Genomic DNA, 25,169 nt, shown 5'->3' with positions numbered 1-25,169 from the left:
CCCCTAATCTGCTTATGTTGGAGCAGCAGTTGGAAATCCACCAATAATTTTTATTTGCGCCACAAGAAAGCTGTCAAGAAAGTACCACCCTCTTGTCTTGCTTCATGGTAAAGAAGACATCTGGTATTTGGGACAGGGCAAATTACATGGGCATACTTTTCTGCCATCTCCCAAACCAAAGGCACTTAAACTGGATGCACGGGTGGGCCCCTTTTAGCTCTAGTGAGCTTTCTGGCATGCACACACACAGAGAGCGCAATTTTACCAATGCACATTGGTGGGGCACTTCTTTATTTTCAATACATTTATTTTCTAAGGAACAACATAAAACATCAATAGGAAAATACAGTACTTTTTTTTTTTACCTTTTCCACGTCTGGTTTGTGTCAGAAAACTAATATAATAATTTTCAAAATTCTAACTCTTTTGTGGTGGCTGGAAATTATAGGTATTGCAACCTAACGTCCTGAAAGAAGATGGCGCAGGTGTTGGGGAAGGGGACAGGTCTCTAATTATTTTCTATTCATGATAAAAATCAGTTCTGCAATTGAATCCAAGATTTCAAAATTGATTTTATCCAGAATATATATTTTTTATTTTTGCAAAAATATTTTTATTTTTCTCTACAATTCCATTTATGTATCAATACACACATACCTTAAAATATATCAATAACATACATATTTATGCATTTGAATTCAACCAGTCAACAATCAATATCTTATTTTACTCCTATTTTTGAATCCTATTCATCAGTCTGTATTTCTTTGTTTCACTCCCCTCCCTCTATCTCCATCTCCTCCTTCTATCTCCTTCTCTCCCCCTTCTACCTCTTTCCACTCCTTCTCTTTTCACTTTTCTACTTCCTCTTTCTCCCTCTTTGCCTTTCCCTGAGTGTTTCTTATCGTAGCTTATCTCATATTTAACACACCGATAGTATATTCCAAATTGGCGCCTTTCCTGAAATTATTGTTTTTATAACATTTCTATGTATATAACTCTTTGGTCAAGGTATGTGTATCCAGAATATTTTTTTGTCCACAGCTTTAGACAGCCAGGTTTTTTGGGGCAAATGGTGCCATATAAATAAATATGCAGTGTGCTATTTTGCAAATATTAGAAATCAGCTTGTCAGATTTCTTGGAATACAGCCTTCAATCTGGATTTCAGTTGGCCATCCACTGTATCGATTCTTACTATTGTCAGAATGAATTATCTGTTCAAAAAGATACATACAAATTGTAATTCAGTGTATGGTTTTGTAATACATCGAGAGGAAATATTTCTATTATTTGCTAAACAAAGGATGCAAAATGGCTTTAAAACACACTACAAAATATATTTTTTGACAAACATATTAAATCAAATTCTCACATTAACCATTTTTGGGGAGACAGAATCTCAGCACAGGATAGGGTTTTCCACAAAGATTTTTCAATTACTGATTTGTTCAAAACAAAACAAGAACCCCAAATTTTCTAAGAAATATCATAGTTAATCCCACCCATAGAGGAAAAATGAGAATATTTGTAAACAGGGCCTAAGTATTAGATGGGATAATCTGGCCCTCAGAGTTGCTGGGAGTTTTAGAGTCTGATTTAAGTAAAACTCAATGGCAGTTAAGGAAACAGACACAGAATAATTAAAAATCAACTTTTCACATTACTGATTCATCTATCACATACAAAAATCACAGGATTGTACTCTGGAGGTAATTACTTTAAATAATTCTTACCTTTTCCTTTTGTATATTTTCTGGTAGTTTAAAACCTTTTGCAGATAAAAATACCCAACCTGACCTAAACTTCAAATTCCATATTTCTTTACTTCCTAAATCTGCTATTGCTTTTTTACTGTCCTCTTTTAACCTGGAAGAAATAAGAGAATAACTTGAATGTGGTCCTTTTGTGATTCAAAAGGAAAATAAGCAGCTATTATGACCTATTATATATTCCTGCTTATATATAAGGCAGACCCACCTTCTGATTATCTAGGGCCAGAGAGACTTGTAGAAGAATAGTTTTCTCAAAACTGACTCCCTCCAAATGTGGTCATTATTAGTTGAAGATTGTTAGTATCATAGTATCAACAAGTCTGGAAGAAACCCAGCTTGAAAATTCTGATAAAATATCAGAAACTATAATCTAGCATCCGATCTACAAGAATCTTCACTTTTTTAACTGCTTCCTTGAAACTTGTGCAAATGAGAAAAATTATAAAAAAATACAACAAAAATATACAAGAAATAACTTGGACTATTAACACTTACTTTGTTTATTTATTTATTCATTCATTCATTCATTCATTCATTTATTTGACTTATATGCCACCCCTCTCCGTGGACTTGGGGTGGCTTACAACATTTTGATAAAAAGATACAATATATAAAACATTTCTAATAGAATAATTAATTTAAAACTTATCTTATGAAATAACATTATTAATAACATTATCCAATTAAAATACTGTAGTTAATAACCTTGTATTGAACGGAGATGTAGTATAGTATTAGTAAATATCTCTATGAAATTTTCCATATAATAATATCAGTACTATTCAAAATTGGGAAGTCTTAGATAAGCATCTGAAGCAATGGCTTTGGAGAAAAAGCCAGTGTTTAAGGTTACATAATTGTTTTGGGAACAAGCTTCTACCATAATTATGATGGAAAATCCATAGCAACACTGGAGAGTAAAACTGATCATACCCAATGGGCTTTCAGAGGGTGCTTGGGGAAATACTGGATTTGCCTATACACAATTTGGCAGAGTCCCTGGTAATGACCTGGAATACAGCCGCAACGGGTCTCTTGACCGGATTGCGCCTTTGCGACCTCTCTCTGGCAGCAGACCCAGAAGATCTCCTTGGTTTACCGAGGAACTCAAGGGGATGAAGCGCCAGAAGAGACGTCTAGAGGAGTAGTGGAGTACTAGAAATCTGTTCATAAGTTTTTTGCTGATAAAGTCACTCAGATCCAGACTGACTGGACTCCGACTGGAATGCAGTTTTGACTGACAAGTCAGTCGAAGTGAAAGGGACCCATCTTAGTTCAGTCAAGTGGGAACAGTTTAACCTGGAGACACCTGATGAAGTGGACAAGCCCATTGGAGCTGTCAGCTCCTCCACCTGTTTATTGGACCCGTGTTCCTTCTGGCTGGTCTCCCATCCACCATGGTATCTTTCTGTGCCGACTAGAGGGATTGGTAGTGGGAGGCACCATTTTACAGTGGTTCTCCTACCTCTCTGGTTGGACGCAGTTGGTGTTTGCAGGAGGTCAGAGGTCGACTCCTAGGTCCCTCCTTTGTGAAGTCCCTCAGGTGTCGATCCTCTCCCCCATTTAATATCCGCTGAAATCGTTGGGTGAGATCATCTGATGACACGGGGTGAGTTACCATCAGTACGCTGACGACACTCAGCTGCACATCTCCACCCTTTGTCAATTCAGTGATGCAGCGGAGGTGATGTGTCAGTGTCTGGAGGCTATTAGGGCTTGGATGGATGTTAACTGGCTCAGACTCAACCCCAACAAGATGGAGTGACAATGAGTTCTGCCTCCCAAGGACAATCCCATCTGTCCATCCATTACCCTGGACAGGGGGAGGAACCTCTGACCCCTTCAGAGAGGGTCCGCAACTTGGGAGGCCTCCTTGATCCACAACTGTCTTTAGAACACCACTTTTCGGCTGTGGCAAGGGGGGCGTTTGCACAGGTTTGCCTGGTGTACCAGTTGCGGCCCTATTTGGACAGGGAGTATCTCCTCACAGTTGCTCATACCCTATACACTGTATATTGTTTATATTATTGTTGTGAGCCGCACCGAATCTACAGAGAGGGGCGGCATACAAATCTAATAAATTATTATTATTATTAATCATCTCAAGGTTCGATTACTGCAATACTCTCTACATGGGGCTACCTTTAAAGAACGTTTGGAGACTGCAGTTAGTGCAAAATGCAGCCATGTGAGCCATCATGGAAATTTCAAAGTATACCCATATCTCAACACCACTCTGCAAGCTGCATTGGTCTCCAGACATAATTTAAGGTGTTAGTCATGACCTATAAAGCCCTATATGGTTTAGGACCATATTACTTACAGGACCGTCCTCTGCCTCATGAATCCCAGCGACTGGTCAGGTCCCACAGAGTTGGCCTACTCTAAGTCCCGTAAGCTAGTCAATGTTGCCTGGTGGGGCCTATGGGTAGAACCTTCTTTGTGGCAGACCTGGCCCTTTGGAATCAACCCCCTCCAAAGATTCGTACTGCCCCCACCCTCCTGGCCTTTCGTAAGTCTTTAAAAACTCATCTCTGCTGCCAGGCTTGGGGCCATTGAGCAATGGTACTCTGCTCCGGCCATACATATATGAGTGCAAATGGAATGAATGTGAATGATTGTTTGTTTTAGATAAAATTTAGATTAGTTTTAATTAATGGGTTTCTCACGTGTCTTTTTGTATTGTTTCTGCTTTGTAAGCCGCCCTGAGTCTACGGAGAAGGGCGGCATAGAAATCCAAACAAACAAATAAACAAATAAATAAATAAATTGATTTCTATGTCACCCTTCTCCGATAAATAGATTAATCAATTGATTTATCATTTTTGTCTGCTTGTAAGTTTGTAAGACTGAATAGAAGTCTAAATCTTTTTACTTACTTTGTACTTCCATCATCATGGGTCACCATAAAGATTAGTGATTTCTGTGGAGCTTTGCTAATAAAATTAGCCATTTGTGCAGAGAGTTCTGTTGATGGGGAAAAAAAACCCTTAGAGAAATATATTATAAATGAAACATTTTCCTATCAAAGCCTCAATTACTGTATATTTCTTTCTGAGAAGTGAGATCCAGGACATTACATTTCAATTTCCACAGATGGGAGAGCAATCTTTCTCTTGCATACCCTCTAGTCCTGCTCCAGATAATTTGGAGACTTTCTAAACCATGGATGGGTGAGAGGCCTTGTTTTCATATATTTTCAGTACAAAAAACAATTACAAAAAAAGACAAAAGATATGTAATTATAGCTTAATATAGCCCCAAGCTTTTTTATTTGCATCCCTATGTTGGACCTCATTCCATGACTCACAATCATATCACAATCCATTTTTTTGTCATTGCTCCTCCCTTTCCTCCCCAAAAACACTTACACTAATTTATTATTTATTTATAAATCATTTTTATATGGTCACCCAACTCAGAAAATGTGATTCTGGCCAGCATACATAAAACAATAAAATAGCAATATTAAAACACAGTAACATTAAGAATATTTATATTATGTTAAACGGCTAGGCAAGAACATTGGATAGGAGCTACCTCAGCAGGTCACTTTTCCCTTGAGAACCCCCTATTGTGAGCTGACAAATACACCAACTTTCTACTGTACTGTAAGGCATAAAATAGGCAGCTTACAGTTTTAAAATCCACATAAAATTTGATGTTTCTCAGACCCTCAGCCATGTGTAATACTGTTCTACCTCACTTTGAAATATTCTGTTGACCCAAAATGATAAATGTGTGATAAAATTTATTCCCTGCAGGCACATGGGTGCTTTCAGGGAATAAAAATGGAAGATGATGGGCAGAATTGAATCCTTGCTCTTTTTATCACGTTTGCACACATAATGAAGGCAGAGGTTTTTATCCTGGCATCATATCCCTTGATTTGTTTTATCTTTCCCACCACTCATGGACACCCTTGGCCACCAGAATGTTCTCTACTCCTGTTGTAAACAATGAAAAGCTATGGGTAATTTAAAATAATAACATTATTGGATTCCATTTCATGAAAAAATAGGAACATTTCACCCAATTCTTTTCCACTGAAGGCAAAAGGAGTAAAAGAGGAATTACTTTATAAAATAGAATTTTAGTTAAACATCCAAACAACTATCAGAAAATTTAGAATAGTTTGAACAGTCTGTTTAAAATCATTGCAATACTGTATTCTGTTCTTCCTGTTCCTCACTTCTCTCTCTTTCAACATTTTGAGACTGATATCTGCCTAGTAGAAAATAATGTTTATGTGCTCTGTCAAAACTGACCACAATATTTTAATAGCTAGATGTGCTAAATTATCATAAAATAATTATCGGGTCTCTAGACACCCCAACTAGCATGTGGACAACGGCTAGCATATTTATCATCAACATGTTTACAAACTGGGTTTTGAAATCAATTTATTTCCAACTTACAATATCTGAACTCTAGCCAGTTTTACACCTGTATTGTAGGAAACAATCCTACCTGATCACTCCCCCTCCCCCACCTCATTTTTATAGCATGGGGAAAAAACTTGTGTGGACTCGATTTCCACTATTTAGTAAGCTCCATTCTGGAATTTATTTGAACATGGACTTCTATTCAAATATACACAAATGAATGGCGAGTATCCTTCTCTTTCCCCCCTCAGAGCTCTTTTAATGGAGATGACATTAACACTGAAAGTACACTTAGGAAAATAATGCCAGGAAAATTTCCTTGTCCCAATCATCTGTTCTACTTTGCTTTAGTAATGGGACTAGAGAAGCAATTGGTAGATTTCTTGACCATGGGAGGGGAGCGAACGGTAATCCACTACTTTCTTTCCTATATAGAAAAAATAGTTTATAAGAAAATGATGATGATGATGTACCATAAGTGAGGCAAGTTAGTTATATGATTATATGGTCAGGAAACACTCCAAATCAAATATCCATGATCATGACCAAAAGTGGTTGCAGATGTAATACATGTTACATTAAGATGTAATTCATCTCACAAAGATACTGGACTCATAAACTGATGCTAAACATGGGTTAAGCATCTTACCTCCTTCCCACATGTCAAAATAATCTGTATCAGCAACTTTTCCAGTTTTATCTAAAAGAAACAATATAGAAAACTAGTGAGAAATATAAGAAGTTGTTCAATTCCTGTGTTTTAAAGTATTGATTTTGCTTATCTTCTACTTGGCTCTAACAATGAAAAAATCCCACTGATATATACAGTCTGACTAGAATACATTTGACACTGTAATTCTTCATAAAATATAAGTCCTTTGATGAACAAACCTTTAAGGGCAGCTCACAATAAGTAGTGCAATCACCAGAAAAAAGGTTTAAATTTGTATACGTAAAATCCATGCAACATAAATAAAACAATTTATAACATTTTGAGAATCAGGCAATCTGCTCAGACATCATCCCAATACACAGAACCAGAGTCGACAAGCACATAAAATGATAAAATATGCCTCATGCTGTTATAATGACCTATTCATCTTTTTGTACTCATATCATAATGTCACAACTCAGCACAATATATAAGGGGTAGTGTTTGTGCTATATCTTTTTGACATGTGTTCCCTGTCATTAATCTTCCTTATTTTTATATGAATCTTTGTATTATAGAACACATATCTGTCAGGCCTTAACAACCAAGAATGACACATATAGAATTACTTCTGAACAGTCCCCTATATTGCTCCTCACGTATAGGCAGAAATTGTGCCAAACTAAACAACTATTTGCATTACTACAGATGTACTCAGAGGATTGCTAGGAATGAGACTTCTTTTACTTTATTTTTATTAGGTTTTAAGATAAAATACAAAATACAAATAAGAAGATATGGGCGGAAGGGGGAGGGAAAAGTGAAGAGAAAAGAAGAAGCATTGTCTTCCTACTCTCTTTGTTATAGTTAAAAAAAGAATTAATATCAAACTACAACTTTTTGTTTTTCCATAATATAAACTAGCCATTTCTATAAAACATATCAATTTAACCAGTAAAACTCAAAATCAAAGTTTCATTTTTTTCCACTTCAAGCATAAAGTTCCGAAGCGGTTTCCATATTTCCGAACTATTTTCACCTTACAAACCCAAGCCACCACCGCTGGGATGCCCCATCTCTGGACTTTCGTTCCAAGCGAAGCACCCTTCTTGCGCTGCTGGGATTCCCCTGAGGCTCCCCTCCCTGGGAATCCCCACCTCCAGACTTCCCTGTTTTGCGATGCTGCGATTTCGCTGAGGCCCTGCTTGCTGGGAAACTCCACCTCTGGACTTCTGTTGTCAGCGAAGCACCCGTTTTTGCGCTGCTGGGATTCCCCTGAGGCTCCCCTCTCTGAGAAACCCCACCTCTGAACTTTCGTGTTTTTGTGATGCTGCGATTTCGCTGAGGTTCCCCTCGCTGGGATTTCCTTCATTTTTGCCGACGCTGCTGTTGTTAGGTTTTTTGCCTTCTTGAATGAAGCCTCTACCTCCTGGGAATCAGACTACATTCTACTATAGTATCTTATTTTAATCTTGATCAAATAAAATTACCTTTTATTTCTAACAGGCTTAATATTTTATAAATTCTAATACTGTTACAGGCTTTGATTTCTCCTTCATTTCTTCTTTGTCCCATTACAAAATGTTCTTCAAAACTTTAACAAGCCTTTTGTGTAAATCCAGTAGAAAAAAAATGTCCAGGTCATTCTCTTGGTGTGTCATTTGTATTTTCTTTTCAATTTTAAACCTCAGCCAGTAATTTTTTTATAGATCTAATGAACTTTCTTTTTCTTCATCATTATCTTGGTAGATCAGTTATGAATCCTCTTTTAATACAATCTCTGTCTTATCAGAAAAAAGATTATTCTACAGCTAACATTTAATCAGTAACATCTTTTGTACAAAGTCTATCCATAGAAGCAGACCTTATTACTGACATAGTTGCTATCATGGCTACCATTTTCTCATTCCATTCTTCAAAAGTCTCCATCAGTATTTTTATTGTTATAATGTTTTGCATTAATTTATAGGTTTGTATATCTCTCCTCTATCTATAATCTTTAGTTTCCCTCTAGCACCTGTTTTTAAAACCATGAAACTATTTATTATTGCTTTGACTTGTAAAATCCAAAACACAATCTATTTCCCACAAGAAGCTATTTGTTCCTTATAATTAATTCCAAAGTCAAAAAAGTTTCAATATTCCAATTTTACATGAACCTTTAGTCCATTTCTAAGATCAAAATCTTTTTCATTTTTTTGCTGTTTATTTCAGATTCTTTAAATTCTCAAACTTATAATTGAAGCTTTTTTTAACTCATGAATAAAGGCAGACTCACTCACTGTTTTTAAACTTGTCATTCCAAAAATCCTCTAATACCTTAGAAGTAATTAAGGAGCAATTTCTGAAACAAATTACAAAGTGAACTTTGCAACAGTTTTCTGTGGATTTCTGTCAAATCCATAGAAAACTCTTGTCCTACAGTCTTTTTGCAGGGAAAAACTATCCAAATCACATATCGATTATCTCCTGTTCTCTATCCAGAAAAGTTTCAAGGAACTGATCTACTCACTGATTTCTTGGTTTTTGCTGTAATCTTTGGCTCTGCTGTTGCAGAACCATCATCAAATCATCATACCTACCCTAGAAACTGTAGCATTTTTTTTAAAAAAAGAAAGAAACATATATGTTTATTTAATGGTATCTGTCAAGGAAATATATTTCTTTCTGAAATTTCTTTGCACATCTCACATCTTTAGAAAGTTGGAAGTTCAGGAAGTGAAGAAAAGCTTGCTGTGAAATTTCCGAAAGATGCCCTAATTAATTCATGAGCCATGAGCCATGATTTTTTTAAAAATCCAGTTATTTATTAGGAGCAACATTCCGGCATTACTCAGATGGAGTCAGAACTAACTTCACATAATTTATGGGGCCCTGTGATCCTGTCTCCCTGCTTCTCCCTGAGCATGTTATAAATTACCTTCTCCAATGAACTTTGGTGAGCTGTAGAACCTACCCCTCTCCTGCTGACTCAGATAACCTAGGATACAATTTGTAGAATGGCATTTGTGGAATGCAATTTCAGTTAGGCCAACCAAGCAGCTATGTCATTTCTCCTTCCCTCCTGCTTATGGCATCTTGAAAGCTTTGCAAGTTGACACTTGCACGAACTTGGTTATAGTTCCTAGGTTATAGGTTTTTACTTACAGTCTACAATTGCAATATTTATTCCTCTTCCAGTATTCCCTTCATCTTCACTTAGGAGTCTGAAATTGAAATAAATGTGCACTATCAATGTAGGATAAGTCTTTTCCTATATTATCAATTATAGCAAGTTAATTGTTGTGTGACTTCATATTTTAGATAATTATTTTAATAGTGATGGAAGCTTTGAAATCACATGAATTTAAAGAAAGGTTTTTCCCTGAAAGACATGTCTCAATGAAATTCTCATAAATGTTTAAAACTATGGTTTAGTAATCATTTATGTAGGAATCATAAAGCTCTACCTCTGAATTTATAGTGTGAATAGCTACTGAATATCAAAGCATCTTAGTTATTGGGAATGTCAACATGGCCTTAAATACTTACAATATATCTTCAAAACAGATTTTTGGAAATCTCCGCTTCCCACCTCCACTGAGTATGCGATAAGCATAATTCCCAGGTAAACACGGAGACCAGTGGTCGCATTTCTGTCTTTTTGGGGCTGGCACTATATTAGAGAACAGAGAAGTAATCTTTGAGGCTACACATTTGAAATTGAATCTTAATAGATACAGTATAGACTCTACGGAGAGGGGCAGCATACAAATCTAATAAATAATAATAATAATAATAATAATAATAATAATAATAATAATAATAATAATAAACAGGAGACTAATTTGTTTGAGCAATATTTTATTTTCATTATTGTAGATCTTTTTGAAAAACCGAATTGGTCAAGATCTTGATACTATAATTATCTTTACATTTTTATTGATGCAATATAACAGCTAAAACTTAACACACCAGTGATTGAAAAGTACAAAAAATCACATTGATTCTAAACATAAAGAAAAATGTTTTAAAAAAAATTAAAAACATAAATGAAGTAGAGAAGTCATATATTAGGGAACCTCTGGTATTAGAAGATGCAATTAGATAATCTTTTCAGACATTGTTGGAAGACTACAGGAAATGATAGAAATATATTTATAGAAATGTAGCGAGCAGCAGAATAAAGATCAGTGGAACTTTAAACCAAACTGTGCTACGTAGAAAATTTGCAAAATAACACAATTTCAGTAGGATGGAAATTCATATCCAATTCATAATGTATCATATTTTGGATATATTAAATGAAGGACTAGCTCAATAAGTCTGTGATGTAAGGAAAGAAAATGAATGGGTTTGGTTATAGTGTAAGGTGACCAGATGTCCCATTTTTGGCAATTTGTCCCACGGTGTTTTTAAAAAGTCCCAATTTTTGGAAAGAAATACTAGTCGGCGGCTTGAATGCTGGCTGGAGATTGCGTTGGAGCCAGAAGGACCAGCTCTTCATCCTTTGATGCCGGGCGATCCCGTGACTTGAAGGGATCGCCCAGCAGGCAGCTCAGTTTCCGTAATTGGCTGGTGTGGAAGACCTCTGAATCAGCTGATTTCGGGCAGCGCAGAAACTGAGCTTCCTTCTTTGCAGCTTCCAAGTTTTTTCCCAGCAGATTCTACTCGCCGGTGCTGGGGGGAAAAGTTGGAAGCTGCCAAGAAGAGCAAACTGAGCTGCAGCGCATGGAGCGAAGTTTCCTTTGGCCTAGCAACAATAGAAGAAGGGTGATGCCCAATACTGGAAGGAAAATAATACCCCATCTACCTTACACCTCATAAATAAAATGCATGAATGTGCAGAATTAACTAAAATGACTTATGAACTGCAAGACAGAGACACATCAGACTTCTACCCAGCCTGGGATCGTTGGTATAATTGGTTGAATCATTACAAATATTCCAAATAAAAATTAATTAAAACTGAAAAGCTCTCTTTCACCTTTCTTAGAAATATTCCAAAAGAGACAAATCTGAAATTTTATATACAAGAGAAACTGCAAACCTATCGATAGATGGCTATCCAAAAACCATTAGGAACATTATAAACTAAAACAGCTAGAAATAATCTAAACTAAATCTTTAAAGTCGCAATTTAGCGGTCAACAATATAGTTGACAAATCAATAGTAAAGATCTTTGGATGGTATCATTACAATGCTATGAAGTTTAAATTTGACTATACAAGTTCCAAATATAAGCAAAATAAGAATGAAAATGTAAATTATGTTATCTCAACTTATATGTTATCCCTACTTAGTGATAAATTACTATATATTAACTTGATATATTCATGAAAATCACTTTTTATAGTAACAGCATTAAGTTTTTAGTTGTGTGATGTGTACCACCTACAGTTTACATTTTGGAAATGCTCATTTAATGTTTTGTTATGTCCTATGTGTTATGTTTGTTTAGTTTTTCTTTTTTTTTGTAATCAATAAAAAATTAATTAAACAAAAAAAAGAAGAAGGGTGAGCGTGAGGTAGGCAGCAATGTGGGGAGGAGCAGAAAGAAAAAAAATGAAGCAGTGGCCCAAAACTTTGGCGCTATCAGCTACGGATTGCTTTGTGGATGACCAAGCACGCACCTCTCCAGCGTTGGGGGGAAAAGAGGGTTGCAAATACCTGCAGAGCGCAATAGGATCTGGGGGCTCTGGGGGCGCTGCAGCAAGAGAGAGAGAGAGCCTAAGAGGCGTCCCAAAGCTTTGAAAGATGGCCCGGTGCAGCATTGGAAGTGGAAGGGGAGAGGAAGAGCGTGAAGCAAGGAAAAGGGCTGGGCTTGAGGAACGCAGGGCCTCCTCCCTCCCACTATCTTTGGGTGTCGCTCCACAAACACACACACCTTCCCTCGTTCCCTGCGGGGAAGCGCCCAGGAGCGCAGGTGAGAACTCCTATTTCCCCAGGCGATGTTTTTGCAACAAGATGGGGAAGGGAGTGCCCCTCCGCCAGCATGGCTTAACAAGTTTGCTGACTGGGAATGATGGGAGTTGAAGTCCAAGGCACCTAAGCGGGTTGGTGGAGAAGGCTGCTATATAAAATGGTGCATGATGACTTGTTTATGTCCTCTACCTCTCTCTTTCTCTCACACTCACTCACTTACTCACACATACACAATTCTGGTATTCAAGGAAATCAAACAAATGGGAAAGATAATAAATAGATAGATGCAAACACTTTCTACTGAAATAAAAGGGCTGGATTGGGAAACAATATACAAAAACAAATGCTGAGATAAACGTCTGTAGAGATTTTTCAGTCCCCCCTCCCCTGTCAATGGTGTCCCGCTTTACCAATGTTAAAATCTGGTCATCTTATTATAGTGTGATTGATATACTGTTAAAACACCCGAGTAGCTAAATTGGGAACAGATCATTTGAAGAAAGTCTAGCTAAATAATCTCCAAGAACTGACGCAGATATCATGGCACAGTGTCTCTCAAAATGAAGCCAATCTTTGCTTCAAAGAGATTTCATTTCAGTATCTTAGCCAATATTCTTAATGCATACTTTTTGTGTAATGGAAAAATCTCATGGTCATATATTCTTATTTATCGATATAAGTTAGGGATCTTTTACTTCCATTTCCATGAAGACTACAATTTTCTCTGAGAAATTGTCTTGTTATTCAGAGTTTTAATTTCGAATACCTAACATTGCTATCTGATGGTGTGCTGCAAGCTTTTATTTTATTTTAGGTTTTTCTTGAACATTTTCAGTTAAGCAATCTCTATCTTTTTAATAGTTAATGTTTATATTTGTCTTTTGGCATTTTTAAAAATAATTTTTCAATTTAACTTTTTGTATTCAATGATATTTATTTCCTTAGTTTATCTTTTTATCTATGTATTCCTCCCAACTTCAATTTACTCTATTTTTCCTAAATATTCATGCTATAACAAAATTGCAAAAATCCAGATGGCTTTTGAAACTTTAACTGCACTGCTTCAGTTGTCTTGATTTTTCACTCTTTGGATTTGGGTAGATATTTACATTGCAAGTTGGGTTACTAAGAAGTATAAGTTCTCCTTTAGCTTGACAAAGCACTACCTAGTAAATCAAAAACTATCTGGAATATAAATTATATAGCGTTAAGCAGTGTTAAGCTACAATATCTGCAAATATGTACTTCCTTCCTTCATTTCCCATTTCCTGCTGCATCTTGTCTTTGAGAAGATGCAGCCAATGAAATGTAGCAAAAGTGGGTAAGACTATCTCAATACATCTGCTTTATTATTATTGTTGTCATTATTATTATTGTTGTCATCATCATCATTATTATTGTTGTTGTTGTTATTTAGATTTGTATGTCACCCTTCTCCGAAAACTCAGGGTGGCTTTAACTAAACATGAATTGCATAGGTGGGCAGATAATGCTCCCAGATTTCAGAAACCAAAGGAGACAATGGACCTACATTAATCCATGGTCCAGCCATTCAAATCTGAGGTAGCATAAAAGAACAAAGTCGTTTTTTGGGAGATACAAAAATGAATGAGTGCATCTTTAACATATGTTGGAAATGTGTTCACTTACTGGAAAGTTTTGGCTTTACTGGAAGCAATTGGTCAAATGTTGATGCTAGTCGATCATGAGGTATGAGATATGCCAATACTGACCCCAAATACCAAGCACAGACAGATGCAAAGATAAAACCTCCAAATTTCATATAATCTGAAAAAATAGAAAAAAGCAGGTAAAAAAAAACCCAAATAAGGAAAGAATAAAAAATGTCAATTAATTCATGCATGAATGTATTGAATGATATGTAACTCAGTAGATTATTATTGGTATGCTAATTCATAATTACAGAATACATAAAATATCTTAAATTAACATACAGTATACTGTTTAACTGATGGAGCTTAATATTTGTATGTAGGCTCCAAGCAACCCAATTAGATAAGTATTCATTTTATTAACTTTTTCTTCAGTGAATATGTGAATCTAGGCCAAGTCTAAAAAATTCAGCAAAATGTACTTTTAAGCATAGTTCCCTCTAAGCTGAGCAGGTGAGCAATCGCTCACTTAAAAATCATCATCAACTCAGAGTTTTCCAAACCTGCCCAGAAGCCGAGAGGGAAATTTTATTATTATTTCTGTGTCGCCCAGTCCCGAAGGGACTGCTGCTCAGACACTATACTTTTCCGCCCACCCCAAAAAAAATTTAGAGAGAACACTGCTTTTAAGTATAGAGTTGCACTCTTGCTCTTGAATAAAAGTTTTAGTCAATTAAAATAGAAAATGTCCATTGTTAATAAGGCCTTTTAAAACCGATGTTTCGAAGCAGTTGAAATATAAAAGCCTGCAAATTGAGCCAGCAGAGCTGGTATCCTCTCAGTTAAAACAGACTTAACATCAAACAGGGCTGTGACAATACTGTAGTTAAATTTTTTAAGATCAGCTAGGTGTAAAGCAGTAAATTGTTCATATTTTGAGACCAATCACAACAAGGAATAAAGCAGGGGATCAACAAAGCTTATGCTATAATAAATGTGTGAATCATAAAGGTTTTTGTTTTTCTATTGTTCTGAAAAATCAGAAAAACTAAAATATCAAACTATGTGACACTACCAAAACCAATGCCTAAAAAATCAACACACGTACACAAAGCTGTTAGTGAAATTGCAAGCTGTTAGGCCCAGCTAAAGTTCAGTTCTTTATTTGCTCACACCATACATACAAAATCTTGCCAGAAAAAACCTATACTATTCTACCCCTGGATAGTTCTAGGGAGTAGCTATCCGAAATCTCTTTCTTAGATGCAGCTCTGGCTTATTGCTTCTTTGCCCTTCTTGCAATATGCTCCCTCATTCCTGGGAAATTGCCACTTCATCACGGTCTAATCTAGTTCCTGTTGACTGCCTTTGGCAGCTTTAAGCTTAGTTGGTGGCAACTTCTTTGGGCTTGGTCATCAAACAGATGAGATATATGGCTGCCTTTAATGTAAAAACTGGCAATCTGCAAAGCAGCAAACAGAATTACTGATTGATCTCTATTCAAATGAAACTAGCCATCTCTATGTGGCAGAATGATGCTGACTGAAATGAAGGGAATGGAAGCCATCAGAGCAGTGTGGGATTCAGCCGATTCGAGTGAACCGGTAGTTAAAATTCTTCCCTCCCACCTTCATCTTGTCTGCTCTCCTGGCATAACTGCTGCTGCTCACTGTCTGGCTCCCTGGCTTGCCTCAACCACATGGTCTCTGAGGGCCAGCAAACTTGACTGCCTTTGGCTACATCTGTGCGGCCCAGCTGAGCTGCCCTGACCTGCTTGGGTAAGTGATTGCAAGGAGCAAGGCCTGAATCCTGACCTAGCTGCCTCCCATGTCAACCAGCCAGTGTCAGGGTTCCAAATAGCATCTAAAATCAGAGTTCGAGGCAAATACTTCCTCAAAGTTCCAATTAATTAACAGAGCCATGTTGGCACATCTGAAGTTCAAGCTATTGCCCCAACTCCTCCAAGTTCATCATGTTGACCAATCTACCCATTTCCTACTTCTCCCCGCACTTCCACTCTTGGGCTGACAAAATAAAAGGCCATCTAAAGATCACAAAGAATTAGGGCCACAGGGAGGAAAGGCGCACTGATCTCTGTCTCCCCCAGACTCCATTTCTCCCTGCACTCATGTGAGAACCCAATTTTTTTAAGAATTAGAGCCATGGGGAGGAAAGGCACTGTGGCCACTGGTGGGCTTGTTAAGGCATGCAATATGTTGCCGCTAAGCTCCAGGGTTCTCACATGAGCGCTGGAAGGAAGGGAATTTAATTGTGAGGCTTTTCCAGGATCAGTCTGGAAGGCAGCAGCAGTACACACAGCTGCCTTTTTTCTTGCCGCCTATTTGCCCACTCACCGGTCAGGCTGGCCCGAAAGTGTGTTCCCCATTGCAAGCAGCAGGATCTGAGGCAGGTGAATGGTTGGCAGCCACCTGGAGCGTCAGCAGAAGCTGAGAGCTGGATCGCCCATACCTTTGATGACAACCTGCACCCGGAGCATCCCCTCAGCTTGGCCTAGCACAAAGTAAAAAGGGCCCCATCTTTCCACAGGGTAAGAGAAGGTTTTATCGGGACAGGAGAGTCGCTCAGGCACACTCCTCACCGCCCGTCTTTGTCCGTTGGTGGCAGAGCAACTTCTCCCTTCATGGACATTAGCCAAGGGGAAGCAGTAAAATCAGTTTTTATTTCTTTGCAGGAGGGAAAAGGAGAGAAAGAAGGCAGTGACATTCCTGTGTGCTCCCATTTCTGTGTGGCACTCGCCCCTCAATGCTAGCGGCTGATGCTCCCACTGCTCTCCACCCCGAAAAGGCACAAGTCTCTCGGCAGAGCCGCACGACTGAAGTGCCCCAAACATTTTCTCTGCACTGCTCACGACTTGCTTTTTCCGATTCGACGTCCTTTGGAGGCAACTAAGCCCCAGCCATGGTCCCCTTCATGTTGGCTGAAGAAGGAAGGGAATAGGATAGGAGCAGCCGCTGCTGGATGCAGGGAGGTGTGTAGCTGGCGAGAGGAGGAGTTGCCGTCCCTGCTAAGATCCTGGCCCAGGAGGGTATCAACTTATAATTGAAGCTGTATGCGTGCATGTGAAAGAGATGAGAGAGAGGAAACAGGAGAAAAAGAGAGAAAGAAATGAGAAAATGGTGGAAGACGAGAATGAGAGAGAGGAAAGAGAAATAAATGACACAGAGAGAGAGAGAATTGGGAGAGATCAGGAGACATGAGAGAGACTAGAAGGAGAGAATGAGAGGGAAAAGAGCAGAAAGCAAATAACAGAGGGAGGGAGAAAGAGATGAGAGGGGGGAGATTGAGAGAGTGATGAGAGAAAGCGAGATGAGAAAGAGGGGGGGAAAGAGATATGAGAGAGAGGGAAGAAAAGATGAGAGAAAGAAAAAGATGAGAAAGAAAGGGGAAAAGAGATAAGGAGAAAGAAAAAGATGCAAGGATGAGAGAAGAGAAAGAGGAGAGATAGGGAGAAAGAAAGAGACACACACAGAGAGAGAGAGAGAGATACCTGTTTAAAAGAAAATTAAAAAATGGCTCTTTGAATGTTTAAGGTTGCAGATCCCTGGGTTAGGTAAACACCATGGTCATTAAGTGGACCTTGTGGTCATTAAGTGAACACTATGGTTGTTAAACAAGTCAATTCTCCCCAATGGGGATTTTTAAAAGGAAACCAGAAGGAATTGTTGGAAACTGGAAAAAATATAGAAAACCTCAGTTATATGACTGTGTGTGGTAACTGGTCATAAATATGTGTGCGTCTATGTGTGTGTGAATGGCTGTCAATACTTCAACAACAGGTCAATACTTCAACAACAGGTCAAGTAGCTCTTGGGAGGTCAGTTATAAATTAGAATATTAAGTGAGAACCATTTGTATTTGGTTTGTCTTAAGGGTTCAGAGCTGTATGGAATCTGTATGGAAGAAAAAGAAAAAAGGAAAAGGAAAGAGAAACAAGAAAAAAGAAAAGAGAAAAAAGAGGAAAAAAAAGAAAAAAAGAAAGAGAGTGAAGGGAATATGAATGACATAGTTGCATGGATGGCTAGATGGATGGATGGGTGACTACATGAAGGGAGGGAAGGAGGGAAAGAAAGAAAAAAGGAGAGGAAGGAAGAACTACAAACCTGGCATGAGATATGACTTCAGAAGACGCTTTGAAAAAGCACAGCAATCTAGGGCTAGAAGGGATCTTGAAGATCATTTTGTCCAATCCCTTGCTCCACCAGGAGATCCTTACAGAATCATAGAATTGCAAGATTAGAAGGGACCGTGGAGGCCATCTAGTCCAATCCTCTGCTCCAGCAGAAAACCTTATGGTATGGCTTATTTTGGTGCTTCTAGCAGAGAGGAAAATTGCCAGAAAGGAGGAGGAGTTTACTAGAATAAGGCTGTCATGCAGGGGAAGACAGATAGCCCTTGACTTATGACCATACTTGAGCCCAAAATTTTGGTTGCTAAGCAAGAGCGTTTTTAAGTAAGTTTTACCACATTTTACTCAATCCATGGTATCAGTCATGTGCAGGCTAGGAAAGAACATTGAAAGCTTGTGCAATGTTCTAATGTACAGAGGTTATAGTGGACACTGAGTGTGTTCTTCCAAATGCAGTAAGTGATACCATATTTTTGGTGCATAAGACGCACCAGTGTATAAGACACACCTAGATTTTAGAGGAGGAAAACAAGGAAAACAGTATTCTAAACCAAATGGTGTATTATTACATTGTTTAATAAAATACCAGTGTAGCAGAATACTTTTTACAACCATGTATACTTTTTAAAACCATGTACACTTTTTACAAACTTCAAACTTGACAGCTTCAAGACTTATGGACTTCAACTCCCAGAATTCTTCCACCAGTCATGCTAGCTCAGAAATGGGAGTTGAAGTCCACAAGCCTTAAACTTGCCAGGTTTTAAGACCCTTGCACTACTAACCCTTAACTCAGGGGTCTTCAAACTTGACAGTTTTAAGACTAGTGGACTTCAACTCCAAGAATTCCTCCACCAGTCATGCTACCTTAGGAATGGGAGTTGAAGTCTACAAGCCTTAATCTTGCCAGGTTTGAAGGCCCTTGTCCTTTCCTTCCTGTTGCCCCATCCACTGGTGACCCTTGGATGGGGTCCACCTGCCTGCAGCTCCGCTGATCACCGGAGGGATGGACTGGCCCCAAGGCCCGATATGGCTGTGCTCTAGGGAGAAGCAGCTGCACGGCCGCGAGACCCTGCCTGGGCAGCCATGGCAGGCTTGTCCCGCGCCAGGTTTTGGGGAGCTGCCGGGCAGGCTCTCGAGCAGGAAGGCCGCTGGTCCGCCCACAGGGTTTTGGTGCCCTGCTGCAGCGGAGAAGGGTGGCTGCCTCCCCTTCTCGCCCACAGGCCTCGGCGTTCAGGCAGCGCCTAGCGGGGCAGGCGCAGCTGCAGCTCAAAAGGGGTTATGGCAGCCTGGGTTGGCAGCCTCCTCTGTGCATTGAAAACAGCAGCAGCAACTGTCTGATGCTCCCGGGCCTCGTCCTCCGGCTGAAAAAAGCAGCTCGGGCAAGCAGCTATGGCAGGGGCCGGGCAGGGGCCACCTCTCCCCGGCTGAGGCAGCTTTGCTCGGAGTGTCCTTTGCCGACTGCCACACCCTCCCAAAGGTGCCCCCAAAGGCACAAGATTGGGGTGGGGGCTGATGGAACTGAGCCCCCTCCCACCGGACAATCAGGGCTGCCCCGTGGGCCTTCTTCACCGGCTGGATGCGCCAAGCACCGAGGAGATGCCTGCCCACTTCTCCGCAGCTGCCGCACGCCCTGCCTCACCTACCCGATGGTGGGCGTTCCTTGCGGCATCCCTGCTGGCAACGCCCCCAGTTCGCATGTGGAAGCAAAAAACCGTGCTCACCTGTAGCTCCAAGTGTGATTTTGCTACCTGCACAGGTGCAGTAGCATAATTGCTCTGGACTCTGCTACCACTCAGAGCCACGGGGGAGAGCATATGTCACCATTCTAACTTAGCAGCCCACCTCTAGCATATATACATAGGATTAAATAGTTTATTTTGGATGTTAAATAGCAAATAGACAGGGAAATTGTATCTAGTTGAGGAGAGCCCAGGCAAGGCGCCCCTTTATGTGAGTGATGTCAAGTTGATTATACCCACCCAATCACATGATCACCGAGCCATGACCACCAAGCCATGCCTACAGAACCGGTAGTAAAAAAAAATTGAATCCCACCAATGCATCAGAGCCACTTAACAGCCATCATTTGTTGGGAAGCCACAAGAGAGACAGTGTAAGAGAAAGCAAAAAAAACGGAAAGAAAAAAAGAAAGAAGAGCAAACAATAACAACAAAACCAAGCAAGCAAGGGATAGATTTCATAATAATGAAAACAGAAAGATAAGCAACTGAGAAAGAGTGAGCAAGGGCATTTGAAACAAACCAGAAAGATTGAATAATATTTCCATGAGAAAAATGGTCACAATTCTAAAAGCCATTGCATCCTCAGCAAAAAGTCACTATTTTCAGCCCCATCTTTGTGGTGAAGTTTAACTTTAAAGTTCTCAATTCCTGTTAACAGTTTAAAGAGAGTATACTGCAGCAGAAATAAAAATCAATACAATTAAACATTTATTCTCAAGATTAATGAGATATTTCTCATCTATTGATTCATGACAAATTATTTACATTGGTGTGTAAAGTATGTTGTTCTACTAAATAGCCATTTTGGCTGCACAATATTAATATCTTAAAGTACAGTAAGACTCTAGAACTAGACCTCTATGTGTAAAAACAACAACCTTATTAAGTTATATTGCAGGAGAATATTATATTGCGTTTTGTGTAATGGACTTTGGACAAATTGTATATAGTATTACAAACTCTACCTTTTCTTTCTGGCTGGCTTACTCCTTTTAAGTAAAAGTACAATATTTTGTTAAACATGTAAGTGGGAACTGATTTCTATAGTAGTGAAAAATACTATTTTGAGATGGGGAACAAGCCCTTCTCCCTTTCTTACAAAACCTGCCCTGATAAAAATCAGAGAATCTGTTTGAAGGAGGAATGTTCTAGAATTATTAAACAAAATACATCACACAATACATTAGAACTGTTTCTCTGCCGTGCATATAATAATACATTTAGAGACAGGTTATTCTTCCCAAATTGGAAGTGATCAGAACCGCATCTAAGTTCTTGGCTGAAGCACAGTTGCTGTGAAGTGAGAAACAAGTTTGGTGCCTGCTCCAGCACAGGGACGCCATTTTACTTTTATTTATTTGATTTGAATGCCGCCCTTCTCCGGAAACTTTACATTTATCTAATATATTTGATATATTAGTAAACATGGAGGGAAAGGCCCATTGAAGCTCAGTGATTTAAAAAAAAAATCCCAAAACGAAACTGTAAACAAAGTCAGCTCTCTTAAGAATGCTGCTTGGAATAACAAGAAAAAGAGAAAAAGGCAAGTTTTTATATAAGGCAAAAAGTTTGTAAACAATACTCACTCTTGCCGTTAGTCCGCATCAGCATGGTTTTTGTCAGTTCCTAGGCCTCTACAAAACTGCCTTTAGCCGGTAAATCTTGGTATCAATTTCAGCCTACCGCAGAATATTACTCCCCCCCACTTAGCTGGAGGAAAAAAGCTGGGAGCATATTATTGGTGCACTTGGCTGTTGCCTAGTCACACCCTAAGTTACAACTTAAAGTGAGCAAAGGGAAGCAGGCAGTCTTCTAAAGTGAAAAGAAGGAAAGTTGATTGCTGGAGAATGAACTGCCAGAATGTTGCCTAATCAACTAGCTGGGTAATCTTTAAACCTTTACAACCATGCTGTTCTACCTGGAGAACAAGTTCTAAAGTAAACTGTGCAAATAAAGGGAAATCGTTGCACTCTAATCATTTGAAAAGAAGTTGCCAGCTGGTATGACAGGGTCTTCAGATTGCATAGCAATACAAACATAAATGATGGCTTTTGCCTTCTTGGTAAATGTTTAGGAGCTTTTTCTTCATCCTGTTAAGAAAAATACTTGCTATGTGTAAACTCATAGGAAGTTAGTTGATGATTTCTCCGGCTTCTCTATTGCACATTTTCTTTCAAGATATTGGAGTATGTATTTTTCTTCTCTCATAACAAATATTTTTTTAAAAAACCCAGAGTATAGCACCAAAATAAGACAGAATTGTTAATGGTTTTGTAAAATTCAGCTAATTTATTATACCCTATATCAGTGATTTTCAACCTTTTTTGAGCCGCGGCACATTTTTTACATTTACGAAATCCTGGGGCACATTGAACGGGGGGAGGGTGGGGTTAAAAAAAGTTTGGACAAAAAAATTATCTCTCTCTCTTCCTCCCTTTTGCTCTATTTTTCTCTCCCTCCCTCTTTCTCTCACTTCTTTCTCTCTCCATCCCTCTTTCTTTCTCTTCCTTCCTTCCTCTCTTTTTTGCTCTTTCTCTCTCCCTCGCTACCTCCCTCTATGTCTTTCCCTTGCTCTCCCTCCCTCTCTTTCTCTCTCTCTATTGCTTTCTTTCTCTTTCTCTCTTGCTTTCTTTCTCTTGTTCTCTTTCTCTCTTGCTTTCTCTCTTTCTCTTGTTCCCTTTCTCTCTCACACTCTTTCTCTTTCTTTCTTTCTCTCTCTCTCTTGCTTTCTTTCTCTCTTTCTTTCTTTCTCTCTCTCTCTGAGCTTCGCGGCACACCTGATCATGTCTCACGGCACACTAGTGTGCCGCGGCACACTGGTTGAAAATCACTGCCCTATATAATGTATTGTTGCTATTTGTATATTACTTTGAGACCAGGTCCATTTTCAGGACATTAAATTATGCCTGCCATTTCTATTTTAAAATTGACTGAATTAGCAAAGATGGCAATATTAACTGCTCTGATTAAAGACAGTGGATTAAACAGGTTTATAAGAAACTGGAAATTGGTTGTGGATTTTCTATATGCTAAATAAAATGACTGACAGAGATTTGAAGATTAGTTTTAACTCTGGGGCAACCTGTTGAGTGTTTACACACACACACACAAACACACATGTGTTCAAGCACACACACACAGGTTGGGTTGATTTGGTTATTAAATAAATAGATTTCCACATTAGGAATTTTGTTTATATAATATAGCATTTTTGTTAAATAAAGATGGGCAAGTTTATAACTATTTGTAGACCAATTTTGTAAGAGAAAGGGAATATATTACATTTTTGATGTATCTTCAAGCATTCAGCCAACGTGCATTTTGTTTGTTTGTTTGTTTAATGGAAATATATTTGCTTTAGCTTTTTTTCTTATTTTATATACATGTTTTCTTTCTTTGTTGTTGTTAGTGTTGCATATTTATTAGTCTTTTTAATTTTTTAATCTTGTTTTATATTTTATCTTTGGTGATGAAAGCTTCTGATACAGTTCTACAGAGGAATCCTTGAGTCGGTCATCTGCACCTCTATAACTGCCTGGTTTGGTTCTGCAACCCAACAAGACTGACACAGACTTTAGAGGATAATCAGAACTGCAGAAAACACAATTGGTGCCAACCTGCCTTCCATTGAGGACGTTGTATACTGCATGAGTCAAAAAGAGGGTGGTGAAAATATTTACTGACCCCTCGCATCCTGGACACAAACCGTTTCAATTCCTACCCTCAAAACGTTGCTACAAAGCACTGCACACCAAGACAACAAGATACAAGAACAACTTTTTCCCGAACGCCGTCACTCTACTAAACAAATAATTCCCTCAACACTGTCAAACTTTTTACTGTCTGCACTTCTATTTCTACTAGTTTTTTCTCATCAGTCCTATCACCCTTTTTCTCCCACTTAGGACTGTATGACTGTAACTTTCTGCTTGTATACTAACATTTTTATTAATATTGATTGTTTCTTCATTGCTTATTTGACCCATATGACAATTATGTGTTGTACCACATGATTCTTGACAAATGTATCTTTTTCTTTTATGTACACTGAGAGCATATGCACCAAGACAAATTCCTTGTGTGTCCAATCACACTTGGCCAATAAAGAATTTTATTCTATTCTAAAAGAATAAAATGTGTTCGAAAAAAAGAAATTATGCCTGCCATTTTTGTAAACAAAAAAGTAGAAAAGTAGCTATTAAATAAATATATTTTGTTTATATTTTCAATATAACATTTTTAATATTATACTCCTTGGATTGAATTCTCTATTTTGGCTTCTGAGAGTATTCTAGGACTGTTTCCTCTACCTTGGCAATAATATTACAAGAACAAAAGCTACGTTCCTCAGCTACATTGACATGACGCCTGTTATGCCATTATCCTTTATACTGACTTGTTGTTAATTGCAAAGTCATGTCCAACCCATCGTGATCCCATGGACAACATCAACGTTCCTCCAGGCCTGCCTGTCCTCTACCATTCCCCAGAGCCCATTTAAGTTGACACCCACTGCTTCAATGACTCCATCCAGCCACCTCATTCTCTGCCGTCCCCTTCTTCTTTTGCCCTCAATCATTCCCAGCATTAGGCTCTTCTCCATTGACCCCTTTCTTCTCAATAGGTGGCCAAAGTATTTGAGTTTCATCTTCAGGAACTGACCTTCTAAAGAGCAATCAGGGTTGATCTCTGGGATTGACCGGTTTGGTCACCTTGCAGTCCAAGGAACTCGCAGGAGTCTTCTCCAGCACCATAGTTCGAAGGCCTCAATTCTTTGGTTCTCAGCCTATCCATACTGTTGTATGTTAAGGTTAATCCCATTATTGGGGTGTGTGTGTGTGTATGTGTGTGTAATTCATTGTTTCCCACAACTCATCATCCTATTTTGATGGAAGACTTTCCAGACTCTAAACTACCGGTACTCTGTTCATTCAGACTTGCAATCCTT

At 38.6% G+C, this 25,169-nt stretch overlaps 1 protein-coding gene across 1 annotated transcript; it reads right to left on the bottom strand.

The window, feature by feature from the left end:
- Nucleotides 1-571: 571 nt before the first annotated feature.
- On the bottom strand, nt 572-22,137 carry FAM3B (FAM3 metabolism regulating signaling molecule B). The gene is made up of 8 exons (XM_070750446.1): nt 21,808-22,137; nt 14,367-14,504; nt 10,343-10,466; nt 9,959-10,017; nt 6,809-6,859; nt 4,654-4,741; nt 1,736-1,868; nt 572-1,216 (listed from the first exon to the last, which is right to left on the bottom strand). The coding sequence occupies exons 1-8, from the start codon at nt 21,830-21,832 to the stop codon at nt 1,124-1,126; spliced, it is 711 nt and encodes a 236-aa protein (XP_070606547.1). The 5' UTR covers nt 21,833-22,137; the 3' UTR covers nt 572-1,123.
- Between the last annotated feature and the right edge of the window lie 3,032 nt (nt 22,138-25,169).

This window comes from Erythrolamprus reginae, chromosome 4 (assembly GCF_031021105.1).
Source record: "Erythrolamprus reginae isolate rEryReg1 chromosome 4, rEryReg1.hap1, whole genome shotgun sequence".
Taxonomy (NCBI): Eukaryota; Metazoa; Chordata; class Lepidosauria; order Squamata; family Dipsadidae; genus Erythrolamprus; species Erythrolamprus reginae.
Note: the sequence above shows the minus strand (reverse complement) of the source record. Positions and strands in the feature narration are given on the sequence as shown.